At 38.2% G+C, this 25337-nt stretch overlaps 1 protein-coding gene across 1 annotated transcript in view; it reads right to left on the reverse strand.

The window, feature by feature from the left end:
- Window positions 1–15874: 15874 nt before the first annotated feature.
- epha4l (eph receptor A4, like) overlaps window positions 15875–25337 on the reverse strand; it is a 143071-nt gene continuing 133608 nt past the window's right edge. The window contains exons 15-17 of the mRNA XM_020918581.2: window positions 24277–24476; window positions 17010–17171; window positions 15875–16322 (exon numbers count right to left, since the gene is read on the reverse strand). Coding sequence (XP_020774240.1) covers window positions 16208–16322; window positions 17010–17171; window positions 24277–24476 — 477 coding nt within the window. The 3' untranslated portion in view covers window positions 15875–16207. The remainder of the gene's footprint in view (window positions 16323–17009; window positions 17172–24276; window positions 24477–25337) is intronic.

Below are 25337 nucleotides of genomic sequence, written 5' to 3' on the forward strand. Positions count from 1 at the left end.
CGTCACAAACCAGGAAAATGTTTGGAAACATGAGATTACAACTTCCCAGGTCCAGTTTTCTTCATCTACATTTTACCGCTGATCACATTTACTTCAGTGAGTTTTATCACAGTTGGTTGGCGAGGACTACACCGGAAGTCGTCATCGCATCTTTCCAAACGTCTTCCTGGTTTGTGACGTAAGCGTGAATTGAGCCTTTTAAAGAGTCTGTATATCCATAAACTTTCTGTCTCTACTCTAAAACAGCCTCTGTAAAGTTCGACCCTGTGCTACTGTCAACTGTTTGAGAAGACACATGTTTCCTTTTTGCTTGATAATCATCTCTCTCTCCATTTCTCTTTTCCTTTAACTCTCTCTCTCTCATTCCCTCTCCCTCCATCTTTAAACTGCATATTTTTAACGGACATATAATAAATGTATTGTTAAAGTCTTTAAGTTTCTCTCTCCTGCTCTCTTTCTCTCTCTCGCTTTCTCCCTCCACGTTTCTCCATCCTTCTGTCTTTCTGTCCGTCTATCTCTCTTTCTTTCTCTCTCTTTCTCCTGGTAAATAGCAGGAGGTGTGAATGAAATTTAATGCAAATCTTTTTAGCTGACACATTCTCTCTTCAAATCTCTCTTCCCATCTTTTAGCATCTGTTTCTCTCTCCCTCCCTCAGTGTTTCTCTCTCTCACTCTCTCTTCCTCTTTACTCTCTGACTCTTTCTTTCCTCTCTCCCCTTGTCTCTTCCTTAAATCTTTCACTGCCCCTTTTTACTCTCTCCTCCCTCCTTCTCTTCTTATCTGTTCCTCCATCTCTCTCTCTCTTTATTTCTTTCTCTCTCCCTCCTTATCTGTCTCTCCATCTCTCTGTCTTTCTTTGTTGTTTTCCTGGCTGTGCACTGGTCTCTTTTTGGGAAATGTGTGTTTAACATTTGACTTGTTCTCAAATATTTTCTTTTTCTTATCACAGAGAGTTTATCTCAGCTGGAAGAAGAACTAGAAGCAGATGTAGTCCTGTTTAGACCAGGGACCAAACCAGACCAGGGACCAAACCAGACCAGGGACCAAACCAGACCAGGGACCAAACCAGACCAGTAACAAGAGACCAGGGACGAGAGACCAGAAGACCAGAAGACCAGAAGACCAGAAGACCAGAAGACCAGAGGACCAGAGACCAGACCAGAGACCAGACTAAAGACCAGAGACCAGACTAAAGACCAGAGACCAGACTGAAGACCAGAAGACCAGACTAAAGACCAGAGACCTAAAGACCAGACCAGACTAAAGACCAGAAGACCAGAGACCAGACTAAAGACCAGAGACCAGACTAAAGACCAGAGACCAGACTAAAGACCAGAGACCAGACTAAAGACCAAAGACCAGAAGACCAGAGACCAGACTAAAGACCAGAAGACCAGAGACCAGACTAAAGACCAGAGACCAGACTAAAGACCAGAAGACCAGACTAAAGACCAGAAGACCAGAGGACCAGAAGACCAGACTAAAGACCAGAGACCAGACTAAAGACCAGAAGACCAGACTAAAGACCAGAAGACCAGACTAAAGACCAGAGACCAGACTAAAGACCAGAGACCAGACTAAAGACCAGAGACCAAGACAGAGAAGAGACCAGAGACCAGACTAAAGACCAGAAGACCAGACTAAAGACCAGAGACCAGACTAAAGACCAGAGACCAGAGACCAGACTAAAGACCAGAAGACCAGACTAAAGACCAGACCAGAGACCAGACTAAAGACCAGAAGACCAGACAGACTACCAGAGACCAGAAGACCAGACTAAAGACCAAGAGACCAGACTAAAGACCAGAGACCAGACTAAGAAAGACCAGAGAGACCAGACTAGAAGACTAAAGACCAGAGACCAGACTAAAGACCAGACTAAAGACCAGAGACCAGACTAAAGACCAGAGACCAGACTAAAGACCAGAGAAGACCAGACTAAAGACCAGAAGACCAGAGGACCAGAGACCAGACTAAAGACCAGAGACCAGACTAAAGACCAGAGACCAGACTAAAGACCAGAAGACCAGACTAAAGACCAGACCAGAGACCAGACTAAAGACCAGAGACCAGACTAAAGACCAGAGACCAGACTAAAGACCAGAGACCAGACTAAAGACCAGAGACCAGACTAAAGACCAAAGAGAGACCAGACCAGAGACCAGAGAGACCAGAGACCAGACTAAAGACCAGAAGACCAGAGAGACCAGACCAGAAAGACCAGAAGACCAGACTAAAGAAGACCAGAGACCAGAGACCAGAGACCAGGAGACCAGACAAGACCAGACCAGAGACCAGAAGACCAGAGACCAGAGACCAGAGACCAGAGACCAGACTAAAGACCAGAAGACCAGAGACCAGACTAAAGACCAGAGACCAGACTAGAGACCAAGACCAGAGACCAGACCAGAAAGACCAGAGACCAGACCAGACTAAAGACCAGAGACTAGACTAAAGACCAGACCAGAGACCAGAGACCAGAGACCAGAGACCAGGGACCAGGGACCGGAGACCGGAGACTGGAGACCAAAGACCTGACACCAGAGACCAGACCTGAAAGTAGACAATAGAGACCAGACTAGAGACGAGAGACCAGAGATAAGAGACCAGACCAGAGACTAGACAAGAGACCAGAGACCAGACCTGAAAGTAGACAATAGAGCCCAGACCAGACCAGGGACCAGGGACCAGGGACCAGGGACCAGGGACCAGGGACCAGACCTAAGACTTGTTTACTATGCACTGACTATCTGCCAGTACCCGATATCAACCGATACCAGGGCAGTGACTGTAAATATAATTGATTTCCTTTGAATACAAAAATAGACAGTATATATATCCAAATGTGTTTTGTAACTGTTATTTATCTTTTAAAGTTATTACAGAACAGCTTTGAAAAAAATCCAAGTTTAATATGATGAAGTGTCTTGGGCCAACACTGCAGTAAATTGTCTTATCACACCACTTTATAGACCAGATATGTGTACTATTGCAAAACTGTGATATATATTTAAAAAAAACAATCAGTGACACATCATTGAAATTTCTACTTTATTAAGAATGCACATTGGCAGTCCTTTGATTTTCTTCACTTTAGGCTATTATTTTTACAAACTAGATATAAAAGAACATAAATAAATGACATAAGTTACATGTACCTAGAGCTCCTGGACAAAACAAGGCCAAAACAGACATGGTCCGAACATGTACAAAATGTGGGAGATCGTATGGCATCTGGAGGCATGACATTACAATTTCCGAGTAACTTTCTTTTTTTTTTTTTCTTGTTTTTTGAAGTTTAATCAAAGGATAATGATGGTACAATACATTCGGGGTTCTCCTTCTTGCATATCTCAAACAGGTCCATTTTCCATCCATTTTTCAACATCGGAAAATAAAAATGTGTAAAAAAAAAAAAGTTGTATTTATTGGTTAAGTGCCTATGACAGGTTAGACTGCTTATTAAAAAAAATGTAAAAATGTTTCACCAGTTAAGAAACCACTTTTACTTTGCTGAATGTATGTTAAAACTTCCTGTAATTATCAACACGTTTTCCAGTTTTTTCCACAAATTGCTTCTGGATTGGTGTAAAACTATAATTTATATTTACAACAAATATTATCCCACCAAATTAAATCAAAATGAACAAATGTTACAAACCTGTCATATGCACTTTAAGGACGGAGGTGGTGGATTGGCTGAAACATTCAAGTTATTCAAAAATTCAAAAAACAAAAACAGTCCGTAGAAGTAAACCTGTAAATTTTGCTTTGCTGAAAAATAAAACAAAAAATGTTCCATCTTTCATAAAGTTGCAGATCCACTGTCTTGTCAGGTATGTTTGCAATTTCACATTTTTCAATAAGGGGCTTGCATAGAGGTGGGCGGGAAGTAGGTCAATTGATTTTTTTTTTTTAATGATGTATTGCGATATAATTTTAAAGTGATAATCTGTAACTTTCTGGGACTTTTTAATGGAAACAGAAAGTTAAAACCATACTTCGGAACATTTCCCATGGTGATAGATGCGGAGTCATACTGTTGAACAGGGGCGTCGCCAGAAATTTGGGGGCCCCGGGGCTTCAAGCTTCAGCCCCCCCCCCTTCATGCCCCCCCCCCAGGACAACAGACCCCTTTGTCCCCCCAATCAACTCACCTGCTGTTGAATATTATAGCCAAAGGAATAATGTTTTTGTATGTTTTTTTTTTAGTGCAATAAACACATCTGTAATGAAAAAAACATGATTATATTTTAGTCAAATTTTTGGCCAAATTTTTTAATCTTATGCAATTTATTTTTACGCAACTGTTGAATTTGTACATTGTTTTTGCTTTGACTTTCCTGAATAAATTTGACTAAAAAATTTTATTAACAAAATTGAACAATTAACTACTACTACCCACCTCTGTGCATGTATTTATTTCAAATTGTGTTAAATAAATGCTTTAGTTGCAATTGAAACACACCTTAAATATTCTCAAGACAAAACAAAAATACAAAATACAAAAAAGTGGGGCTCTTTTTTTTTTTTTTTTTTTTTCCTTTTACAATATATAAAAAACAATACATCTTTGTTATGTCCTCCTACAGTGGCATCAAACACAAGACTTTATCAACAATACTAACACACACACACAGCCCATTCACATCACCACCATTCAAACCAATGCGTGTTACTTTACATGCAACCAAAACAGAATTACAAAATAAAACATGGACATTTCAAAATAAAAGCACATCATTTGCTGGAGCGGGTCTTCTGGATTATATTACATTCTGTTTATTGTCTTTTATTTTGAAGTCGTGAGATCATTCATAGTAGTTCCAGTTCGACGCTGAGTGACCGATTTGACAACAGAAACTTGCCCCCGGGTTTGAGCTTCAGAGGAGGAGGAGGAAGAGGAGGAAAAACCAGGAAGACGGCGTTTTTTGTGGAGGAAAATCGAAGTATCCGGGCTCTGATTTGTGATGGATTGCAGCAGCTGTGGAGAGAGGAGAATTAGTCACGCTGGTTTTCAATGTAAACAATTCCTGCCTGCGAAATGAATCATTCTAATGTGAGCTCAGAGCGCTGCTACAGCCAGGACTGTTTTAAAAGACTTCCATTTTGAAATAAGGATCAAACTTCACAAGATCAAATACTGAACTCTCAAGGGCCAGATTACCCGTTTTTTATTTCTTTTTTGCCATATATTTGAGCAAACTTCGTCTTTTATTGCAGCCACGAGCAGCTCTTGAGTAGATGTGTGGAAAAATATTGAAATATCGATATATTGTATCATTTAATGTGGGCTGCTGTATCGATATATCGCCAAGAGTATATATATCGCCTCCTCAATCCGATCAGTTACATCGATCCACCATTTTAAGTTGTCAGTCTTCAGATACTTACAAACATCCTGCTCCAGTGTTCGATAAAAATACATTTTTGTTCTATGTACTTTCTGTCGTACATAGAGTTGCTTTTTTTCTTCACTAATTTACAAATATAGGTGTGGTGATAATAAAATCAGAGAGATGTATATCTTAGGATCCTGTATGGTATAGTATGAATGCTGTTTTTGTGTTTTGTGAATGTTGTCTTTGTTTTGTGTTTGTCTTTTCTTCTGTTTTGATTTGTTTTTTCTTTCTTTACTGTAAATGCTATTTTTGTTCATGTATTAGGACCCCCTTGCAAACGAGATGCTACATCTCAAGGGGCTTCCCTTATTTATTTTTTAGAAATATGATTTATTTCGTATATTATTTATTTATTTATAAGTATTTTTTGGTAAACTTTACTAAATTATTTAATTACAGTGCTACAGTTTTGTTGCTTGTTTAGTGGAAGCAAACTCGTTTCTGCAACACATTTGACATTTTAACCATTTTGATGATTAAAATGTTTGAGTTTTATATTAACTTTGCACAAGACATGGTTTAACAAAGACTTTTAGTATCACAGCCATGATTTAGCCATTATTTGTTATCGAACAATATCGAATCGATTTTAAATATATCGTACTAAATCGTATCGAATCAAAAGCTCACTGTATTGAGATATGTATCGTATTGTGGCCTATGTATCGAGGTATGTACCGTATCGGCAACTTCTGAATAATATCCAGCCCTACTCTTGAGGTCAAAATAAGTCCACTGTGTACTGTCTGCATCTAATTATTACATGTTTTATTGTCACCAGTGTGCGTTATCGTACTAGTTTGTTTTTAGATTTGTTTAATTGACAACAAAAAACCTCTTGGTCTCTGAAATTCTCTGAAAAGAAAAGGGCTTATAAACACATCGTGGTGAATAACATTGGACCACTGCAAACTGTTTGAAATGAACTAGCTCTTTTACTTTTATTGTTTATTTTTTACGAGCTTCTGAGCAGCATTTTGAAATATATATAAAATCATAATAATTGTAAGAAAATGCAAATAAAGTAGATTTGGACAGCCTGAGGAAACTCTGCCTGTGTTACTATAAAATAAGGTGCCAGGCATGTGGTCATTGCAAGACAAAGATAAGCAAATTATATTAAGAACAATATTTAAACCTGAATTATAGAAGATCATTGTGTTTGTATTAAGTTTGGACTAATGCCTTATAATAAAGTGTATATAATAGATTTTCATGTTTTTCTAATTATGACTTGATTTGGTGGGGTAGTACCTGTGGGAAATATTTATTATAGTTTTACACGAGCCAAGAGGCAGTTTGTGTAATAAAGATAAGAAAAGTACAAAAATATGGGAAGAAGGGGTGAGTTTTGAAAATTTAATCCTTCTCTTATAACATCAACACAGAAAACTCCATCTGAAATGCAGGGACGATTTAAGTACAAAAAAGGCAGGTCAAACATTTATTTAACAAAATAAAAGTGCTGTCATTTATTTTTCTTCGTCTTATCGTAACTTTTGAGTAATTTAAACAGGTTTTGTCCTTGTTGATTATGGTTGCTAGGTAACAGATGTGGAATTACCTCCCACATCCAGTGCCCGTGTCCAACCCATCATATGCACGTTAATATATTTTCTTTCTATATTAGACAAAATAGACTCTTGTGAGCTTTTGAGCCGTGTTAGAATGTTGTTACCTCATCAAAAACATACCCAGAGTTGTGTTTGTTTCATTCACACGCGCTTTATTATTAGTCTGTCTACATCTCCAAAATTAAAAATCCTGTGTTCCACCTTGTGATAACAGATATACAAAAATATAGAAATATCGATATATCATATTGTTTAATACAGGGGTGTCGAACTCAATCCCAGTTTTTAATTTTGGCCCTCTGTGGATTTAAGTCGTAGGCCAAACTATTGAAAAATTTCAACAATATGTGCATGTTTTCTCTTCTTTCAATATATGAAATGTTAAAACTTTTCTCATTAAAATAAATGTTTAATAATAGTTTTGCTTAAACAATGAATCCAGAACGGTGGGCCAGCTCTAATACATATTTGATATGAGCTCGCGAGACAAATATAATTATACCGCGGGCCAAATTTGACATGTCTGGTTTAATGTGATGATGACTGTATCGATATCGTGGGCTGCTGTATCGATATATCACCAAGAGGATTTCTTTTTTTGTATATTTTACTAAATTATTTTGTTACAACGCTACAGTTTTGTTGCTTGTTCAAAGGAAGGAAACTCGTTTATTTGACATTTTCACTGTTTTGAGGATTAAAATGTGTGTGTTTCATTTTCACTTTGCACAAGAAGTGTTTCAACAAAGACTTTTAGTATCACAGTCATGATTTAACCTTTATATTTTACTGAACCGTATTGAATCAATTTGACATATATCGTATTGAATTGTATTGAATCATAAGCTCACTGTATCGAGATATGTATCGTATCGTGGCCTATGTTTCGAGGTATGTATCGTATCGCCAACGTCTGAAGCCCTGCAGCCCAGCCCTACTTGTGACGTCATAGTTTTCAAGTTAATTTTTATCTTTTGTTTAATAAAGATTGGCTATTCCAGAGCTGAAACAATCCAAATGATTCTAGTGAAGGTGTACGGAGTTTAAAAACACACTGGAGCACTTCCTGTATGACCGCATGACCTCACAAGTTGGAACAAAGTGTTTTCCGTTTGACAGAAATACATACTAAAAATATGCAGCATTTGTGAGTTAAACATGAGTGAATGAAACAAAACACAACTCCGGGTCTGTTTGTGACGAGGGAACAACATTATAACATGAGAAAATGGCGTAATGGGGCCCTTTAAGAGAGGTTTTTGTACAGTCTATGGATTTGTTTTACATCAACATTACTCCCTCCTCCACTTCATGGAAAAGTCGTACACACCGGCCAAACGAGTGACAGGCGGTGCATCGAGGCAAATATGGATCTGATCATTGACACTGTACCACAATGTTTGCTTTGTAAATGAATTATGCCCTTGAAATATTGGAACAGACAGCCCGGGATCAAAATAAACATACGATAGGGCCGCGCTGTTTACGTTTGCGACCGTGCTAGCATCCAAGTGCCAATCAACCCGGCTTAGCTTAATCACAACATGCTAACAAGCCAGAGAAATCAATACTGTGTCATGTCTCCCAGGGATCAAAATAATGAGACTAGGCTGTTTATGTTAGCGGTAGTAGTCTGTCGTACAAAGACTGAAATACGGTAAATCAAGGCTGCTGCGATGTTTACAAATAGTGTAATATGAACAAAACCAGAAAAACCTAATGTAGCTACCTGATTTTGTGGTCTTTAAAACGTGAAAAACAGAACTGGTTCGTTTTAGCATGCTACCAGCGCACTTCCTGATTATTGGAACGATGAAATGCTTCGTAATTGTTACACGCTGTTACTTCCGATATGCTGCGACTTAGATACTGATGTCTAATTATTGTCAGAGTAGCGGCGTAAACATTATTTTTCAAGCGACCCACTACTTTGACTTTTTTTTTTTTTTTTTCAAACATTCCGATATTTTCCGACATGAATAATACTAATGTGATAGACTATTATACTTGAGCTCCCAAATATTATAAGATGCTTGGGCTTGATTAGAGAATACTTGGGCCACATAAATCTGTGTATGATTCGTTCATTTGTTTTTCAATACAAAACCAAAAATGAGAAAATGAAAAAAACAATAATTTTCTTCATTATTTGTCTCCAAAACCAAAATGAAGATTCGTTGTTTTTTTTTCAGTTTTTGATTGTGTGTTTGAATGAATAATGGAAAAAACGGATAACAGCCGTTTCCTGTTTCCTTGACTTAAACTGCGACTAAACCAGGACTAAACCAGGACTAAACCAGGACTAAACCGGTCTCAGTCCTAGTCTTAGTCCTGGTCTGGTCCCAGTCTCAGTCCTGATCTTGTCCCGGTCTGCTCCCGGTATCAGTTCTGGTCTCAGTTTTGGTCTGGTCCTGGTCTCAATCCCGGTCTCAGTCCTGGTGCTGGTCCAGTCCCAGTCCTGGTCTCAGTCCTAAACCAGGACTAAACCAGGACTTAACCCGAACTGAACCAGGACTAAACCAGGAGTGTCGAGACTGGCCTGGAGACTGTCGGGGTGATAGGGAAACTGGGACTGAGACCAGGGCTGAGACCGGAGTCCTGAACCGGTTTCAGTCCTCTTTCAGTCCTGGTTTTATTCCTCTTTCAGTCCTGGTTTTAGTCCTCTTTCAGTCCTGGTTTAGTCCTGGTTCAGTCTTGGTTCAGTCTGGCATTGCAGTTTAAGTCACGGAAATGGGAAACCTATATTTATTTTAAATTTGAAAGTTTTGCGGAAAGTGTTTTTTTTTTTTTTGAGAGAAAGACTGAATAAATGCATCGCTTCACAAAACAAAAAAAAAAAAAAATCATATGAATAACTGTGATTATAATCGTGATAATGATTTTTTCCATAACCAAGCAGCCCTGTTATTTACCCCTGCTGACACTAAAGAGCCATACACTGACATTTGTTCAGGTAAAATACGGAAAAACACAAAGAAAATGTGTCTATACTGACTCGTGTTTGTTGTGAATGGGCCGAACGGAACAGCAGAACAGTTGTCCTTAATTACACACTTGTTTTACAATTTTATTATCACCAACTGACCCAAACCGAGAGTGTCCCAGTTTTTGATTTTGAAACTCTGGTCACCCTACATCAAGAGCTGCTTATACAATGTATCTGTATTTATATCTTTTGTTCAAATACATAGAAAAGATTGGGTTCATTAAAATTATGTGTTTTTATTTTTAATTTTATCATAATCGATTCAGTTTTGCAGCCCTAGCGACCACTCACACCAGCTCAGCCTAATCACAACATACTAACACGCGAACAAAATCAATAGAGTGTCATGTGTTAAACAGCCCCAAGCCACTTAGTGATTATTCCCCCTGTATGTACACAGTATTGTACACTATCCTCACACAAGAGGTCACGGCCTTTTTCTGGTACACCACTGAAACTACAGTAACTCTCTTTCACGTACACGTTCAACTCACATGTATTATTATATAAAATGATTAAAAATGGATATAGCACACAAATAAATCAACTATCTAAGTTTTAGGTTTGATCATTTGACATTGTGATATCAACCATTGGAAATCTGGTACCAAAATGAAAAGAGTTTTTACAGGAAGGTATTTTCAGATTTTCAAAATAAAAAACAAAATAACATCTTTGGTTTAGGTGGTTGGTAATAATAAAATTGTGAAACGAGTGCATAATTAAAATTGTTATGTACTCGGAACAAATGTGAGTCAGTATAGTCACACTTTCTTTGTGTTTTGGTCATTTTTAAGCATCTTTTCTGTATGTTACCTAAACCAGAGGTCTCCAACCTGTAGCTTGGGAGCTACCAGTAGCTCTCCACCCACTTCTAAGTAGCTCGCCAAGGGATTTCTGAATTATATGTATCTGAATAACTCAAATTTGATCAATTAAATGCCTACTATTATTGTAAATCTATAATTCATAAATAAATAATGGTTTATGTTTTATATTTTATCCAACTGTACCCCATCTAAGTCTTGCCATGGCTTTTATGTACACTTTATTTCCCGTGACTGTTAAAATTAGTAGCTCTCTGGAATTTTTGTTTCTTAAATGTAGCTCACCTGGAGACCCCTGACCTAAACAGATGACAATTTTTGCCTCACTTTACTGTTGGCAGGGATCAGATTGGTCAAATATAAGGACACCTGGGAGATTTCTTGTATAAAACTGGGACAAATCAGTGGTTTTGGATAAATCTGCTTGGACAGGGGACACAGGGCTCAAAACAGACTGCCCTGGATAAATAGGGATGTCTGGTCACCCTAATTAAGTAACAATACAAAAATGGGTATTGTTACCCATTTTTGTATGCCTACTGTTGCTTATTAACCTCATTTAGTTATAATGAATGGTAGAGTGACCACACTTCCCTATTTGAACCCTGTGTCCCCTGTCCCAGCAGATTTATCCAAAACCACTGATTTGTCTGACCAATCTGATCCCTGCCAACAGTAAAGAGAGGCATACATACAGAAAAGCTGCTTAAAAATGACCAAAACACAAAGAAAATGTGACTATACTGACTCACATTAGTGTCGAGTGCAGAACAGTTTTCCTTTACTTTTTATGCACTTATTTCACAACCGACCCAAACCAGGGATGTCCCAGTTTTTTATCTTGAAAATCTAGTCACCCCATTAAAGGGGCACATGTAAAGATTTCTGGTGGTGTTTTATGCTTGTCTAGATGTTACAGTTTGCCAAAAATGTTCCACAGCAGTAAATCTACATGTATTCAGCATTATTAAAACTATTTTAATTTTTTTGCTTAAAAATACCTTAAAAAAACATCTCTTCACAGATCTCACCTGTAACTTGGCTAACTTATCGCCTGCTTGTATCCATGCTGCTTGGTATAATGTCTTACAAAGGAACATTCCACACAAGCAATGACATCTCCAAGGAGACAATTAAGCGCTGCCAACCATAAAGCTACACCATGTGCTTGTTAGTAGAGTTGGGTATCAATCAGAAGTTGCTGATACGATACATATCTCGATACGTAGGCCACGATACGATACATAGGCCATGATACGATACATATCTCGATACGTAGGCCACAATACGATACATACCTCGATACATAGGCCACGATACGATACATATCTCGATACGTAGGCCACGATACGATACATACCTCGATACATAGGCCACACGATATACGATACACGATCGATACATACATAAGGCCACGATACGATACATACCTCGATACATAAGCCACATAACGATACATATCTTAATACATAGGCCACGATATGATAAATATGTTGATACGTAGGCTGCGCTACGATATACCTCGATACCTAGGCTACGATACACTACATACCTTGATACATAGGCCACGTTATGCTACATTTAAGCGCTTTGTGTTGCATTTTTGTATGAAAAGCGCTCTATAAATAAAGTTTGATTTGATTTGATTTTTGATATCTCGATACATAGGCCACAATACAATACATATCTTGATACGTAGGCCACGATGTCATACACAGTGAGCTTACAATTCAATACTAATCAATATGATATATATCAATTTCATTTGTGATACTAAAAGACACTTCTTGTGCAAAGTTTATATGAAGCACGAACGTTTTAATCATCAAAACAATGAAATGTCAAAATGTGTCGCATAAATGATTTTCTTTTCTCTAAACAAACAAAACTGTAGCACTGTAACAAAATAATTTAGTAAAACATACCAAAAGAATATACTCTTGGTGATATATCGGTATAGTAGGCCATGATAGCAATACCGAATCATCACATTAAACGATACGATATAAAGATATTTCAATATTTTTGCACAGCCCTACTAGTTAGCTTCTTTAGCTCGCTCCCTTTAGCTCGTGCCTGGTCCCACAGCCCCACAGATGCTGTCGATTTACACCCAGGTCACGACACTTCCATCGGGCACAGCAGATCAATAGCCCCCTGCTCTTTGATAGCAGCACGGCGCTAGCATGCTAATGACAAATGTTTAGCACTGGAATTAATCGCCGCTACACAGTCCTGCAGTCCCACTTCAAATCTACAAATAAGATTATAAATAGCCACTGTATCGACTAAACGCGACCCTTTAACGATAATATTTGATTAACGAGCGCGTCCCACTTTTGGCGGGTAGAAATTTATGAACTTAATAAAACTTAAATCGGGCGTAGTCAGCAGGTTATGCACCATTTGAGCCCGGCAATCCCATTTACGCAATAGCACAGAGGGACCAGCCGCTACAAGCTCATTAAAAAGTGCGGAATAGAGGCAACGGATGTTATACTTTTCAGCAAATAAGTCTAAAGTGGACGGAGAGCTGACGCGTTTGATAACTTGGCGAGACTGTAAGTGGTCTTGTTTGGTGAGATTGCGCAGCCGTTCACCGAGGAGTAAAAAACAGAACGAAGCTACACGGTGTAATGCCGCTGTGAATTTATGGACGACTAAAAAGCAATACCAAGGCTGAATCTAACCACATAACTTCAGAAAATAACTGTACGGCAAAATAGTCTCACAGCAGTCGAGGGATAAATATGTCCTCGCTTTGTTTGGGGTTTTCACTTCAGCTGTGTATTATCTGAAGTTAAACTGGCAGATATCATTTTGCATATGTGAAGTCAGAAAAAGTGGTTGTATTTCTGTTAGAGTTTGTATCAGTATTAGTATTTTGTTAGTTTTAATTTATATTTTGTCTCTTATATATACAGTAACTCGCAAGTGAAATTGGAAATGCAAACTTGCTGTTCATACACTGCTTTTCTTTCTTGGAATTCTGTCATTGTTTTACAGGGTTAGGCATTCGAAGTAGTTTTTTATTGATTTTTTTCAGCAACAGAAGGGAATTTTAATTAAACCTTTTGGGAAATTATATATATTTATTCATGTTTTTAGGCATACATATAATTTTATTATATATATATATATATATATATATATATATATATGTTTATTTATACTAATTTAGGATACAAATTATTCTTCAAGGAACTAAAATAAATCCCAGAACCTGCAGCCAACTTTTGTGCAAATGTAAACATCACTAACAAAAAATAATAGATAAATACAATTGGAAATGTATTGACACCAGTATTGATATAAATCTACATCAATCTCAGTTTTTCTGTGTTTTTTGTATGTGGTTTGGTCAAAAAAATAAGTATTTTTACTACAACTTAAACCCTTTTGGTCATGATTCATGGGGTTGTAGTGTATGTTTTGTTTTGTAGTGCTGCAAAATGACCGAATAAACTACTACTAGATGCCCTCCCCTTTATAAACATCTACATCAACCCAGGCTTGTAAGACTAGAAAAAATGAAAATGTTATTCTTTGCATGGAATGTTCCACTATAGGGCATTAACCTTATCTGCCTTATGTATTCAATTAGAGTGTTTTATAGCTCAAAAATACCTTGAAAAACATGAATTCTTACTATGTGCAGGCTCGCTTCTCCATAGTTTTGACCGGTAACTTGTCTCCACTGAGGTAACTAAGTTTATTTCCATGTAACATTCAAGGCAAAGCAGTTGCCATGCCGAAGTTACGCAGTGTACCTTTACGTGCTATACTTTAAACATTGATTAACCAATTATACTTTACCAATCATACGTCAAAATAAGCAATACAAATGCCTTATACTTGTACTCAGCCCAACTAACCAGCACTATGAATGTAACTTTTGGTATGTCTTGCCTATGGACACAACAACAGGACTTGGTCCAAGTGGGAATCGATTAGGGCTGGGTATCATTCAGAAGTAGCCGATATGATACATACCTCGATACATAGGCCATGATACGATACATATCTCGATACGATACATATCTCCATATAGAGAGCTTTCGATTTGATATTCAAATTCAATACGATATATTTCAAATCGATTTGATATGGTTCAATAAAAAATAAAGGCTAAATCATGGCTGTGATACTAAAACGCCCATTTTAATCATCAAAATGTCAAATGTGTCGCATAAACAAGTTTCCTTCCTCTGAACAAGCAACAAAACTGTAGCGTTGTAACAAAATAATTCAGTAAAATATACAAAAAAAATGCTCCTGGTGATATATAACGATACAGCAGCTCACGATATGGATACTGTATCATAACATTACACAATACGATATATCGATATTTTGATATTTTTGCACACCCCTAGAATCGATGATGGACGACAGTTATAGTTACTGACCTACTGTTGTCGTATAATAAGAATTTTTTTTTTCTCAATCACTATTATTATGATATTTTAAATTCAGAAACACATTTTTGATAGAAAATCTCACCTTTTTTTCAATTATCCTTTGTGAACAGTCTTCAGGTTCGATGCTGTGGTCCTCTCCATGTTTCTACTGCATTCTATCCACAAAAATACATCCACAATATTCCTTCATTGTTGCCCCCATAGGTCCACCTGTACCGGGCTCTGAGTCCTGTTCACGGGGCAAAAGAAGCTTACGGATCCGAAAAATTAACACGGTTTAGGAGATAATTTTGTTGGGAAGACATGGGGCATTTTCTGGAAGATCAAAAACATTCTTTGCCACATCCTGAGGGCAAAACAAGCAAAAAACATATCCTGGAAAAGTTCTTCAAAACACAAGCTCTCCAAGTTTTCCAAGCTGCTGTGTCCGTCGGGAATTGCACCGTCAACCTGCTCGCTGTTGTTAATCCTCCGTTTAAATCCAAACAGATCCAGCTGATTGAAAACCATGGCGTCTGGGTCTGAGAAGCCACGTATCAAGGTTCATGTACAATTATGACTACAGTTGAAATGAAAACAAAACTGATGGAAAAATGACTCTCAATATTCCAGAAACAACAGTTCTTCGCTCCAAAACGTGGAAGAATCGATCCCAGTTCTCCGGTTTTCCTAAAGGCACTCCAAATTATCCTTGGAAGCACATCTCTTTCCTTCCGTTCGTTCGTCTATCTATCCATAAATGTTGCCGAAAAAGAGTCAAATTCTCTAAAACAACAAAAAAGTTTCAGATTTGTCCCAAAAAGTGCCATTTCCTCCACTTTTTTCTTCATCGTCGACATCTCTTCTTTAAAAATCCAATTTAAAGTGCATGGGTGAGGTAAACTATAACATCATAGCTTTGTGTCTCTTTTTATACTTAATCTTTTTTGTTTTTTGTTAATTTTTTTTTATAAGAAAAGAAGTCGGTTTTGCCAAGTTCCTCCAGCTTTTTCCTGTCTCAAACGGGAACCATTCTTCCTTGCATTTGTTGCATTTGGGACAGCATTCCCTGGACGCTGGTCAGGATCTTGTTCTGGTGCGGCGCGGAGGAGATGCCGATTCGAGCCATGTCCCTGAAAAAACACGAGGAAAAGCAGACATAGTTGAGGAGCTTAGGAGTTTAGGACGGAGGACAATGAAAACAAAGAGAAGTATGATGTGTTTTACAGACTTTACACAGAACAGAACTGACAAAATCAAACTTAATCCTGGGATCTTTTTGGAGCAAAGTCAAACACAGTAACACAGTAACATAACAAATCTTAGAATTTCCCTTCATAGTTGACTCTGACATCTAGATTACACTGACAATACACAGAATAGACTAACAACAAGTAGGAATGCACTGATACAATAATGTTAACGGATACTGGCACCGATATTTTGAAGGGTCAGATATCGTTCCAAGGTATCGGTTCAGCTGATTTTGGTGGGAATAGTGTTGAAATTAGAGTAATAAGATTTACTGGCCCAAAATGCCTCATGCTATTAAATGCTATTACACTTGTATTTTATTTCTAGAAGCTATTTGTGTTTCTGGCAAATAAATGCTATTTTCAGTCTCTATTGTGGTATGGATTGATATGTGAGGCAGATATTTAGAGCCAAAGTATCAGTATTGGAACAGAGAAACTGGACTGGTGCATAACAATAAGTCCAAAATTGCAGCTGTAACATCACTGTCTCTTGTCCCCATGTGAGCGAATGACATTGTCACATTGTAGGATTTGAAAAGCACCAATATCATGAGTTCTACTCACTCCTGTGTCATGTGCACCACGGCCTCTGGGCTGGTGTATCCCGCTGCAGTGAAGTTGTCGCTGTATCTCTCCATCCCGATGGCCCTGAGCCAGTCCTCCACTGTCCCAGAGGAGGGAGGGGGCTCTGGGCTGGCCGGCTCCAGCAGAGAGGGGGTGGATCGGCTGAGGGACACAAGGGGACAGGGGGTTACAGTTAGAAGCACTACATCTCCAATTCATCCATTGTCCTAATGACAATGTTAAACACATGGTCTGACAAAACTTTAAACATGGCAGTAGCAGCAGCAGCAGCAGCAGTAGAAGTAGTGACTGAGATAAAAAAGAATAACAGTAGTTTATGTGTGTGTGCATGTGTGTGTTTGCATGTGTGTGGTAGTAATGTTAACAGTAGCAAATATAGTAGTATTATTAGTTAGCAGAAGTAGTAATAGCCAAGCACACAGTCATGGAAATCCTGGAAAAGTCATGGAAATTGAAAATGTAATTTTCCAGGCCTAGAAAAATCATGGAATTGTGTAAATTCAATGTAAGTTTCGGAAAAGTCATGGGATTTTAGTATCTCTTCCACGCAACTACAGCGTTCTGTTAAGTTTTCATGAGGCCATTATGATGTATGTGCCTTTTGTTTAAAAGAGACGACAATAAATGCACAGACAGTATTTTGAATGTTAAAAACACTACTATAAGTGGAAAGAGTGGAAAGGGTTAACATTTCATATATAGCCCTAAAAGTATACTCAATTCTACACATGTAGGTGTTCCATAAAGTCATGGAAAATTCACTTTAGGTCATGAAAAAGTCATGGAAAAGTTTTGAAATGTTGTCAGTGAAAAAGACTGAAAACCCTGCCTCTACTAATGCTAGTACTACTAATATGACTAGAATAACTATTTTGTTGACTTTACAAAATATATACCTGAGTAAAGTTGTTTTGTACTAAAAGTTTTCCAGGGCTTTTTCATATATCGCCACAGTTAGATGCCTATCTGGTCTGTTTCTTTTCGCCTCGCTGTAAAATGATTTAGGGAGTTGTTATTTCCTCTCACGAAACATTTCATTTCAGTGCCACGGCCTGAGCTCACGTAGTAAAAGTCACAATCCGTGTCATAGAGCAGCAATGATCCGATTTCTTACACATCTCCTCTGCAGAAATGATGTCCACACGGATACACACCAGCCATGACAACACCAGAGGCAATTGCATTTTATTATTATTTTTATCAGATGTTTTATTAAAGACATTTAATACTGACATGGAGGTACATGACATAATGCAACCTTGATTTTTAACCAAATGAATACATTAAAGGTGCACCATGTAACTTTTCTGGTGCTTGTGTTCACGGAAGTACTAAATAAAATGCTTAATAAACTTGTCTATCTCCATGTAAACAGGCCAAGACCAAGTTGGTTACAGTAAGAAAGTATTTTACCTGTGATTTAATAAATGCAAGATAGGTAGGTTTAATGCCAAACTGTGGAACATTTCAGACAAAGTGAAGTATGCATGGAGACAAGTAGATGACAGACCTCCACTCCCAAAAAGATACCTTTAAACTAGCAACTTTAGCATTAAACAGGTGAAATAATTGTAACAAACAGGACTAAACCTTGCCTGATTAATCAGACGGTTTCACTTCATAGAAATCGTCTGATCTCGCGGCATTAGGATTCGTTCGCTCGACTGTAAGCGGGTACTTTTTTATTTAACCAACTACATTTGCATTTATTCAACTACAGATTGCTCAAAAATATCTTAAAAAACATATATTCTTACTGTGAATGAGGTCGCCTCTCCACAAATCTAACCTGTAATTTGGCTCCATGGAGATTCTTAAACTTATGGCTATACTGTGGAACATTCTTGCCACATTTCCATGGCGACAAGCAGATGACAGACTCTCTACAAGACAAGTTACACAATGCACCTTTAATCATGATCATAATCTAAGCAAAATGGCAATCTGAATTAACGCGATTCAGTTTTTTCAAGTACAGGTGCTATCATTTCCTAGCCCGATTCGTCAGTCGATTTCACTTCGTAGAAACTGTCTGACCTTGCAGCATTAGGATTCATTCACTTGATGGTAGGTACTTTTTTAATTTAACCAATCTCTGCTATTTGGTTGTGATGTATGTAATGCATCAAATCCTGTAGGAAGAAGGGCAATAACGTCTTTCCCCTTGATAAAATTCACCAAACATTCTCTTTGTTCCGGCTTTAAATCTTTGATCTCGGGAATTGTTGGCAACACTGAATGTTTGGCTTCGTCTACATCCATCTCGACTGCTTTGTTTATTGTTGTACTGTACCACAAAAGGGACCCAGTCATGGCTTCACAGCTCTTCGCTGATTGGCCAGTGAGCAGTCTACAACTTCCAGGATTCTTGCAAACTACGTCATGGGGTCCATATGCGACCCTTTAATATTTAATCTTAATCTTAACCTTTAATCTTTAACCTTTAATCCGGCCCACCTACCTTGAATAATAATAATAATATTAATAATAATGATAATAATAATAATTTTCAGTGTTTTAAAAGTTATTTCAATGAATAGTAAATATCGTGGGACTTAATTTGTTGTAATGATTTGTAATGATTTTCAATTATGGGATATTTCGATTTTTATTTTATTTTTTTTCCCTATGAGATAGATTACCAAAACATGCATCTGCTCCTGGTCCGGCCCTTCCGTCAAATTTTAGAACCCTTTGTGGTCCACAAGTCAAAAAGTTTGCCCACCCCGAGTCTAGTGTATTCTGATTCCTGATCTAGTCGCTGGAGAGAAATGAAATTGAGCCTGGCTAGACTAAACCAGGATTAAACCAAAATTAAACAAGGACTAAACCAGAACTAAACCAGGACTAAACCACTGAATTCCAAAACCTATGCAAAAACCTTTTCTGTGTTATCCCACCGGGAACTCAAAAAACCTAACATAAAGTTCCCCTTGGGTGACACACTTGTTTAATCCTTATTTCACAGACAACATTAACCTCCACACAGTCGGTTGGTCTTTACAGCGCTGTCGAGTCCTTTTTTATATTGTAATATGGCTCTGTAGTTTGGCCTTGGCGCTGACAGAATTACATATTACATATTCTTCTCACCTCTTATTTTCCATACACACACACACACACACACAGAGCAGCCGTCCATGAAACATTAAAGCGGACGTGTGGGCCAGGTTGTGTCTCGCCGTGCTCTGCTGACTCTCTCACTTCAGCACATCTTAAAGTTTAGTTTGTGAGGTCAGTTTAGGTTTGTCACTTTAAAATAAAAACTGAAGCTGCTTGTTTCTATGGAGATGTCATTCCTCTGCTTTGAATGTTCCACAGTAAGACATTAAACAGCTCTACCTTACATTTACTAAATTACTAAATTACGCCTGTTTCTCAAAATACCTAGAAAAACAGGCGTTCTGACTGCCTCTCCACAGATCTGACCTGTAACTTGGTCTGGTTTGGTCTCTACCATACTGTGAAATATTCCAGACACCAGAAAAGTTACACAATGCACCTTTAATGGGCAATATTTTTTAATCCATTTTTTAAATATCCGGACATCAAATGATTTTTGTTTTCATTTGGCAACAATTGTATGTCAAATGCTTCTATGTTTTTGTATAGTAATTCACTGTAGATTTTTTCTTGATTTTTTTTTTTTTACTACTTATTATCCAGGTATGGGGCTGACCAAAAGAGTTCATTGATTTTGTGGCTGAATTACCATAATTTCCGGACTAAAAGCTGCTACTTTTTTCTCACACTTTGAACCCTGCTTCTAATAAAGTGATGCAGCGATAAAAGCAGACGGCCCGAACTTGAAAACGTTCTGGAAGACGTGGACACCTGCGACTTATATTCAGCTGTGGCCTATAAATGTACAATTTTTAAATTTTGTTAAAATTTTGTTGATGTGGCTCATTAGTGAACTCCTTAGTCTGGAAATTACAGTAGTTGCTCTGTTGCTGCAAATTTCACATCAGCCACCATCTTAAAATGTGTCTGTTTATCTAAAAACTACCTACTAGTATAGCTGGACTACACTGGACTTGAACCAAAAACTAGGTCTAAACCAGAACTGGTTCTTAAATCAAAATTATGACCAAAGCCACGACTAAGCCTAAACCAGATTTCAAATTTTTATTTATTTTTTTTTTTTCTTCCTGTCTATCTAAACCACGATTGTACCAGGTTTAAAACTGGGTCAGCCAAGTCATGACAAATCTATAATACAAAGACTAAACCAGATTTTATTTGGTCTGAACTCTTCAACATAACTTCAGATCTACTTAAGTTAGCGCACCACCAATCTTGTGCTTTTTAAACCACTGGAAACACCATAAAACTTTCTTTCCTTCAAAAAAAAAAAAAATCTAATTTCCTACGCTTGTAAATGCACCGCTCCTGCTAATTACCTCTGGTCTCTAGCATTGGGTCCTTGTGCACACACACTTGTTAAAATCAAACAGGCCGTCTACAGCTCCTGTCCACTCTGTAAACACCGAGCGCGGCCTTTCATTCACACTAATGGTATCCAAGCGCGGGGTATGTTTGGTTTTAACGCGGCGTCAGCTCGTAATTCTCCTGTCCCCCGTTTCGCCGTCGAGATGGGACGCCACGCAAGCTTTAGTGCGATTCATTACGGGGTCTATTTGTGATGGTTACGGTGTTTAATAGTGGTTGTAAATACTGGGCTGTTCAAGGTAAGTTAAAGCGCTAACAGACTAGACTGGAAGAAGTACTGAAGTCCAAATTACTCCAGAAATGATGTGACTTAAGGAGGTAGTGGAAAAAAAAAAGTTCTAATCCACCAAATGGGCATAAACATGGTTTCTTTTATTACTAACTTAAAGGTGCACTGTGTAGCTTTTCTAGTGTGGAGACCATCACCTTGTCTCCATGGAGATGTGACTGCATTGCCTGGAATGTTCCACAGTATGACATTTAACTTCTATCTTACATTTATTCAGTTGCAAGTAATTTCATTGCTACCTTAGTCTACCTTAAAAAAACAAAACAAAAAACAAAACTATGAGCAGTGACTAAGGCTACGTTCAGACTGCAGGGCTTAACGCTAAATTCCAATTTTTTTGTGAAATCCGATGTTTTTGCGAGGTCGTTCACATTTCCAATTTAATGCGACTTGTATGTGATCCCAGTGTGAACGTTAAACAGCCCGAAAGTGTCCCGCATGTGCACTGGAGACACGATGACGTCAACCGCAGCGAGCGTGCTCTGTGTTTACGGAAGTTGTCCAAACATGGACGCGAGCATTGATCACCTGGAGATTTTAAAGTTCCTCTCGTACCAGAGCCAGAACATTAACAACTTACTTGTTTTATAGAGGAGATTGAGAAGGAGAAGGACGTGGCATTTTGTGGGGCAGCGGCAGCAACGTCCATTGAAAGGAACGTGTGGATGCAGAGACGTAGCCAAGAGTGGTGAGTGGTGATGTGCTTCGCTTCAGTGACACGGAGTTCATTAACAATTTTCGTCTACTTCAGCGCAGAATAGTGACGTTTGTGGCTTGTTGATAACGTGTAGGTCGAATGAATGCACTTTGGCCGTTCACACTGAAGTCACATGTCAAAAGATCAGATATGTATCGTTTCAGGAGCACATATCCAAGTGGTCCTGGGTCACATTTGAAAAAATCGGATCTGTGTCGTTCAGACTGTCATTAAAAGATCAGATACAGGAGCATAGAGGCCAAAAAATCAGATTTGGGTCACTTCAGGCTGCAGTCTGAACGCAGCCATAGTGGTAGTCATCTTATTGTCTCCATAGAGATGTTTGTAGAAGTTTAATGCTATACCATGGAACATTACAGGCCAAGCAATAACATGTCCATAGAGACAAGTGGCAGACCCTTAGGGATGCAACAATATGGTTTTCCCACAATTCGATTTGTATCTCAGTGCACGGGTCACGATATTGATTTGATTTCGATACGTTTTAAGATGCAAAAAAATAAAAAATCTCATATAATTTTTTTCTCAGCATTTTTATTCAGTGTGAAAATAAGAACAGTGCTTTCTCAGGCTGTTTTACCTTTTTTATTATCAGAGTGTCTCCTGGTTTGACTACCCCAAATTTAAGACTTTTTTAAAGACCTTTTTAAGACCACTTAAATGAAAATTAAGACCAACATCACACCCATTATGTAAGCGTAAAACACCAGATCCAATTCTATAATAACCTAACAACTACTATATCTAGAACAAGGGTGCTCACACTTTTTCAGCATTTGAACTACTTATAAAATAACAAAGTCAAAATTGATCTACCTGATACAAAGCCAAGTGAATGGTACTGCACTTAAACACTCTGCACCTCTTTTTTGCCAATCTACTAATAGTATCGAGTGGTAGGGGAGTTACATTATCAGACTTTTCCTCCTTTGATGATGATTTGATTAATTTTTTTCCCCCTTCTCACTGCGCACCTGTGTCCGCGACGCTCTGCTGCCTCGAACAGAGACGGTACGTAGCTCCTCCCACACTGGCCTGCTACACTCTGTGACACTTTGCGCTTTCCCATCCTGTCTCTGGACACTAAAACTATGTTATATTACACAGAAATGTCTCAACAGATGTTTTCTGAGTAAAACTTAGTAGAGGTAGAGACTAAGAAAAAGATTGCGTACATCACGAGTCGCGTCACGGAGGCGTTTATGAGCGTATTTGATTATCTTTGTCATTCCTGAGTCTATCAATGTCAAATAAAAAGTGACTGAAAGATAAAACCCACATCTGTTAGAATATTTCAGCTTTAAGTCCATATGGGGCTGTTTTCTCGTTGAATATGAGGACGCTGCGACAACAGTTTTCCTTTCGGCCCAAAATAAATTACAACACAAAGCACATGGAGGGACACGTGCATATTGAACTAACACTTGTATTGAATCATGAGATCTACAATGAACAATTCGATATTATATTGAATATTGTTGCATCCCTAATTTTAAGTACTAAAAAGTTTAAAAACACAGTGTACCCTTTCCTGTATTATCACATAAGATGGAACAGAGTGTTTCTTTGGGGGGGAGAAGCCTAAATATGCAGGATTTATCTGTTGAACATGCGTGAATGAAACAAAACAAAACTCCAGATATGTTTGTGATGACGAAACAACATTATAAAAGATCAGAAAACAATGTAATATAGACCCTTTAAGAGCTGGCTATGTAGTTTTACACGTATAAGCAAATAATAAAATAATAAAACCACTCCTTTGTTCAATCCTTGTTCATATTTACCGTATGGTGGAGTCCGTGCCCCCGGTCCTCTTCAGGGTGCTGGGGTTCCGGATCAGTTTGTCCAGCATGTTCACAATCTGTCCGAACTTTGGCCGGTCAGCTCTCTCCCTCTGCCAGCAGTCCAACATGAGCTGGTGCAGGGCCACGGGGCAGTCCATGGGAGGGGGCAACCTGTAGCCTTCATCTATGGCCTTTATCACCTGCAAAAAATATATACGGCACCGGTCACATTTCAGAACATGTTTGTAAAGGTGCGTTATGTTATGTCACTTTTCTGGTTGAGGGTCCGTCAAATGTTTTTCTAGGTATTTTTGAGCTATAAAACCGCCTCCAATTGAGTAAATGTAAAGCTGTTTAATGTCATACTGTGGAACATTCGAGGCAAAGCAATGACATCTCCATAGAAACAAGCATGTGACTAACCCAAAACCCAAAAGTTAAACCTTTTAAATTACGGGGTTAACAGTTTTTTAAGCAGAATAAGGCACGATATTTTGCTGTTCGTGGAGGAATTGATTTGAAAAATTGTGAATTATGTTCATTCAAATTGTGATTTCATTTAGATTATGATTAAACGAAATAGTAACTTATATTGTGGAGGGTCTGTCATCTGCTTGTCTCCATAAAGATGTGTCTAGAATGTTCCACAGTATGGCCATAAGCTTAAGAATCTCCATGGAGACTTGCAAGCCAAATTACAGGTTAGATTTGTGGAAAGGCAACCCCACTCACAGTAAGAATTTGTGTTTTGCGCAATAAATTACTAACAAAACTGGCGCCACCTAGTGCCTCCACTCAATTTCATTTCTCTCCAGCGACTAGGTCAGGAATCAGAATACACTGGACGGTTTGCAAGAACCCTGGAAGTGCGAGTTCGGGCACCAGCCAATCGGCGAAGAGCCATACATTCTGTGTTGGCAACGATTCTTGAGATCGAGGATTTAAAGTTGTAAAAAAGGGAATGTTTGGTTAATTTCATCAAGGGGAAAGACGTTATTGTCCTTCTTCCTACGCAATTTGTGAAAAGCTTAATATACCAGTTAGCCCTGTTAGTGATGCAT

Source organism: Boleophthalmus pectinirostris, unplaced genomic scaffold, assembly GCF_026225935.1.
Source record: "Boleophthalmus pectinirostris isolate CB_2022bp ecotype Guang Dong unplaced genomic scaffold, ASM2622593v1 HiC_scaffold_9, whole genome shotgun sequence".
NCBI classification, from domain to species: domain Eukaryota; kingdom Metazoa; phylum Chordata; class Actinopteri; order Gobiiformes; family Gobiidae; genus Boleophthalmus; species Boleophthalmus pectinirostris.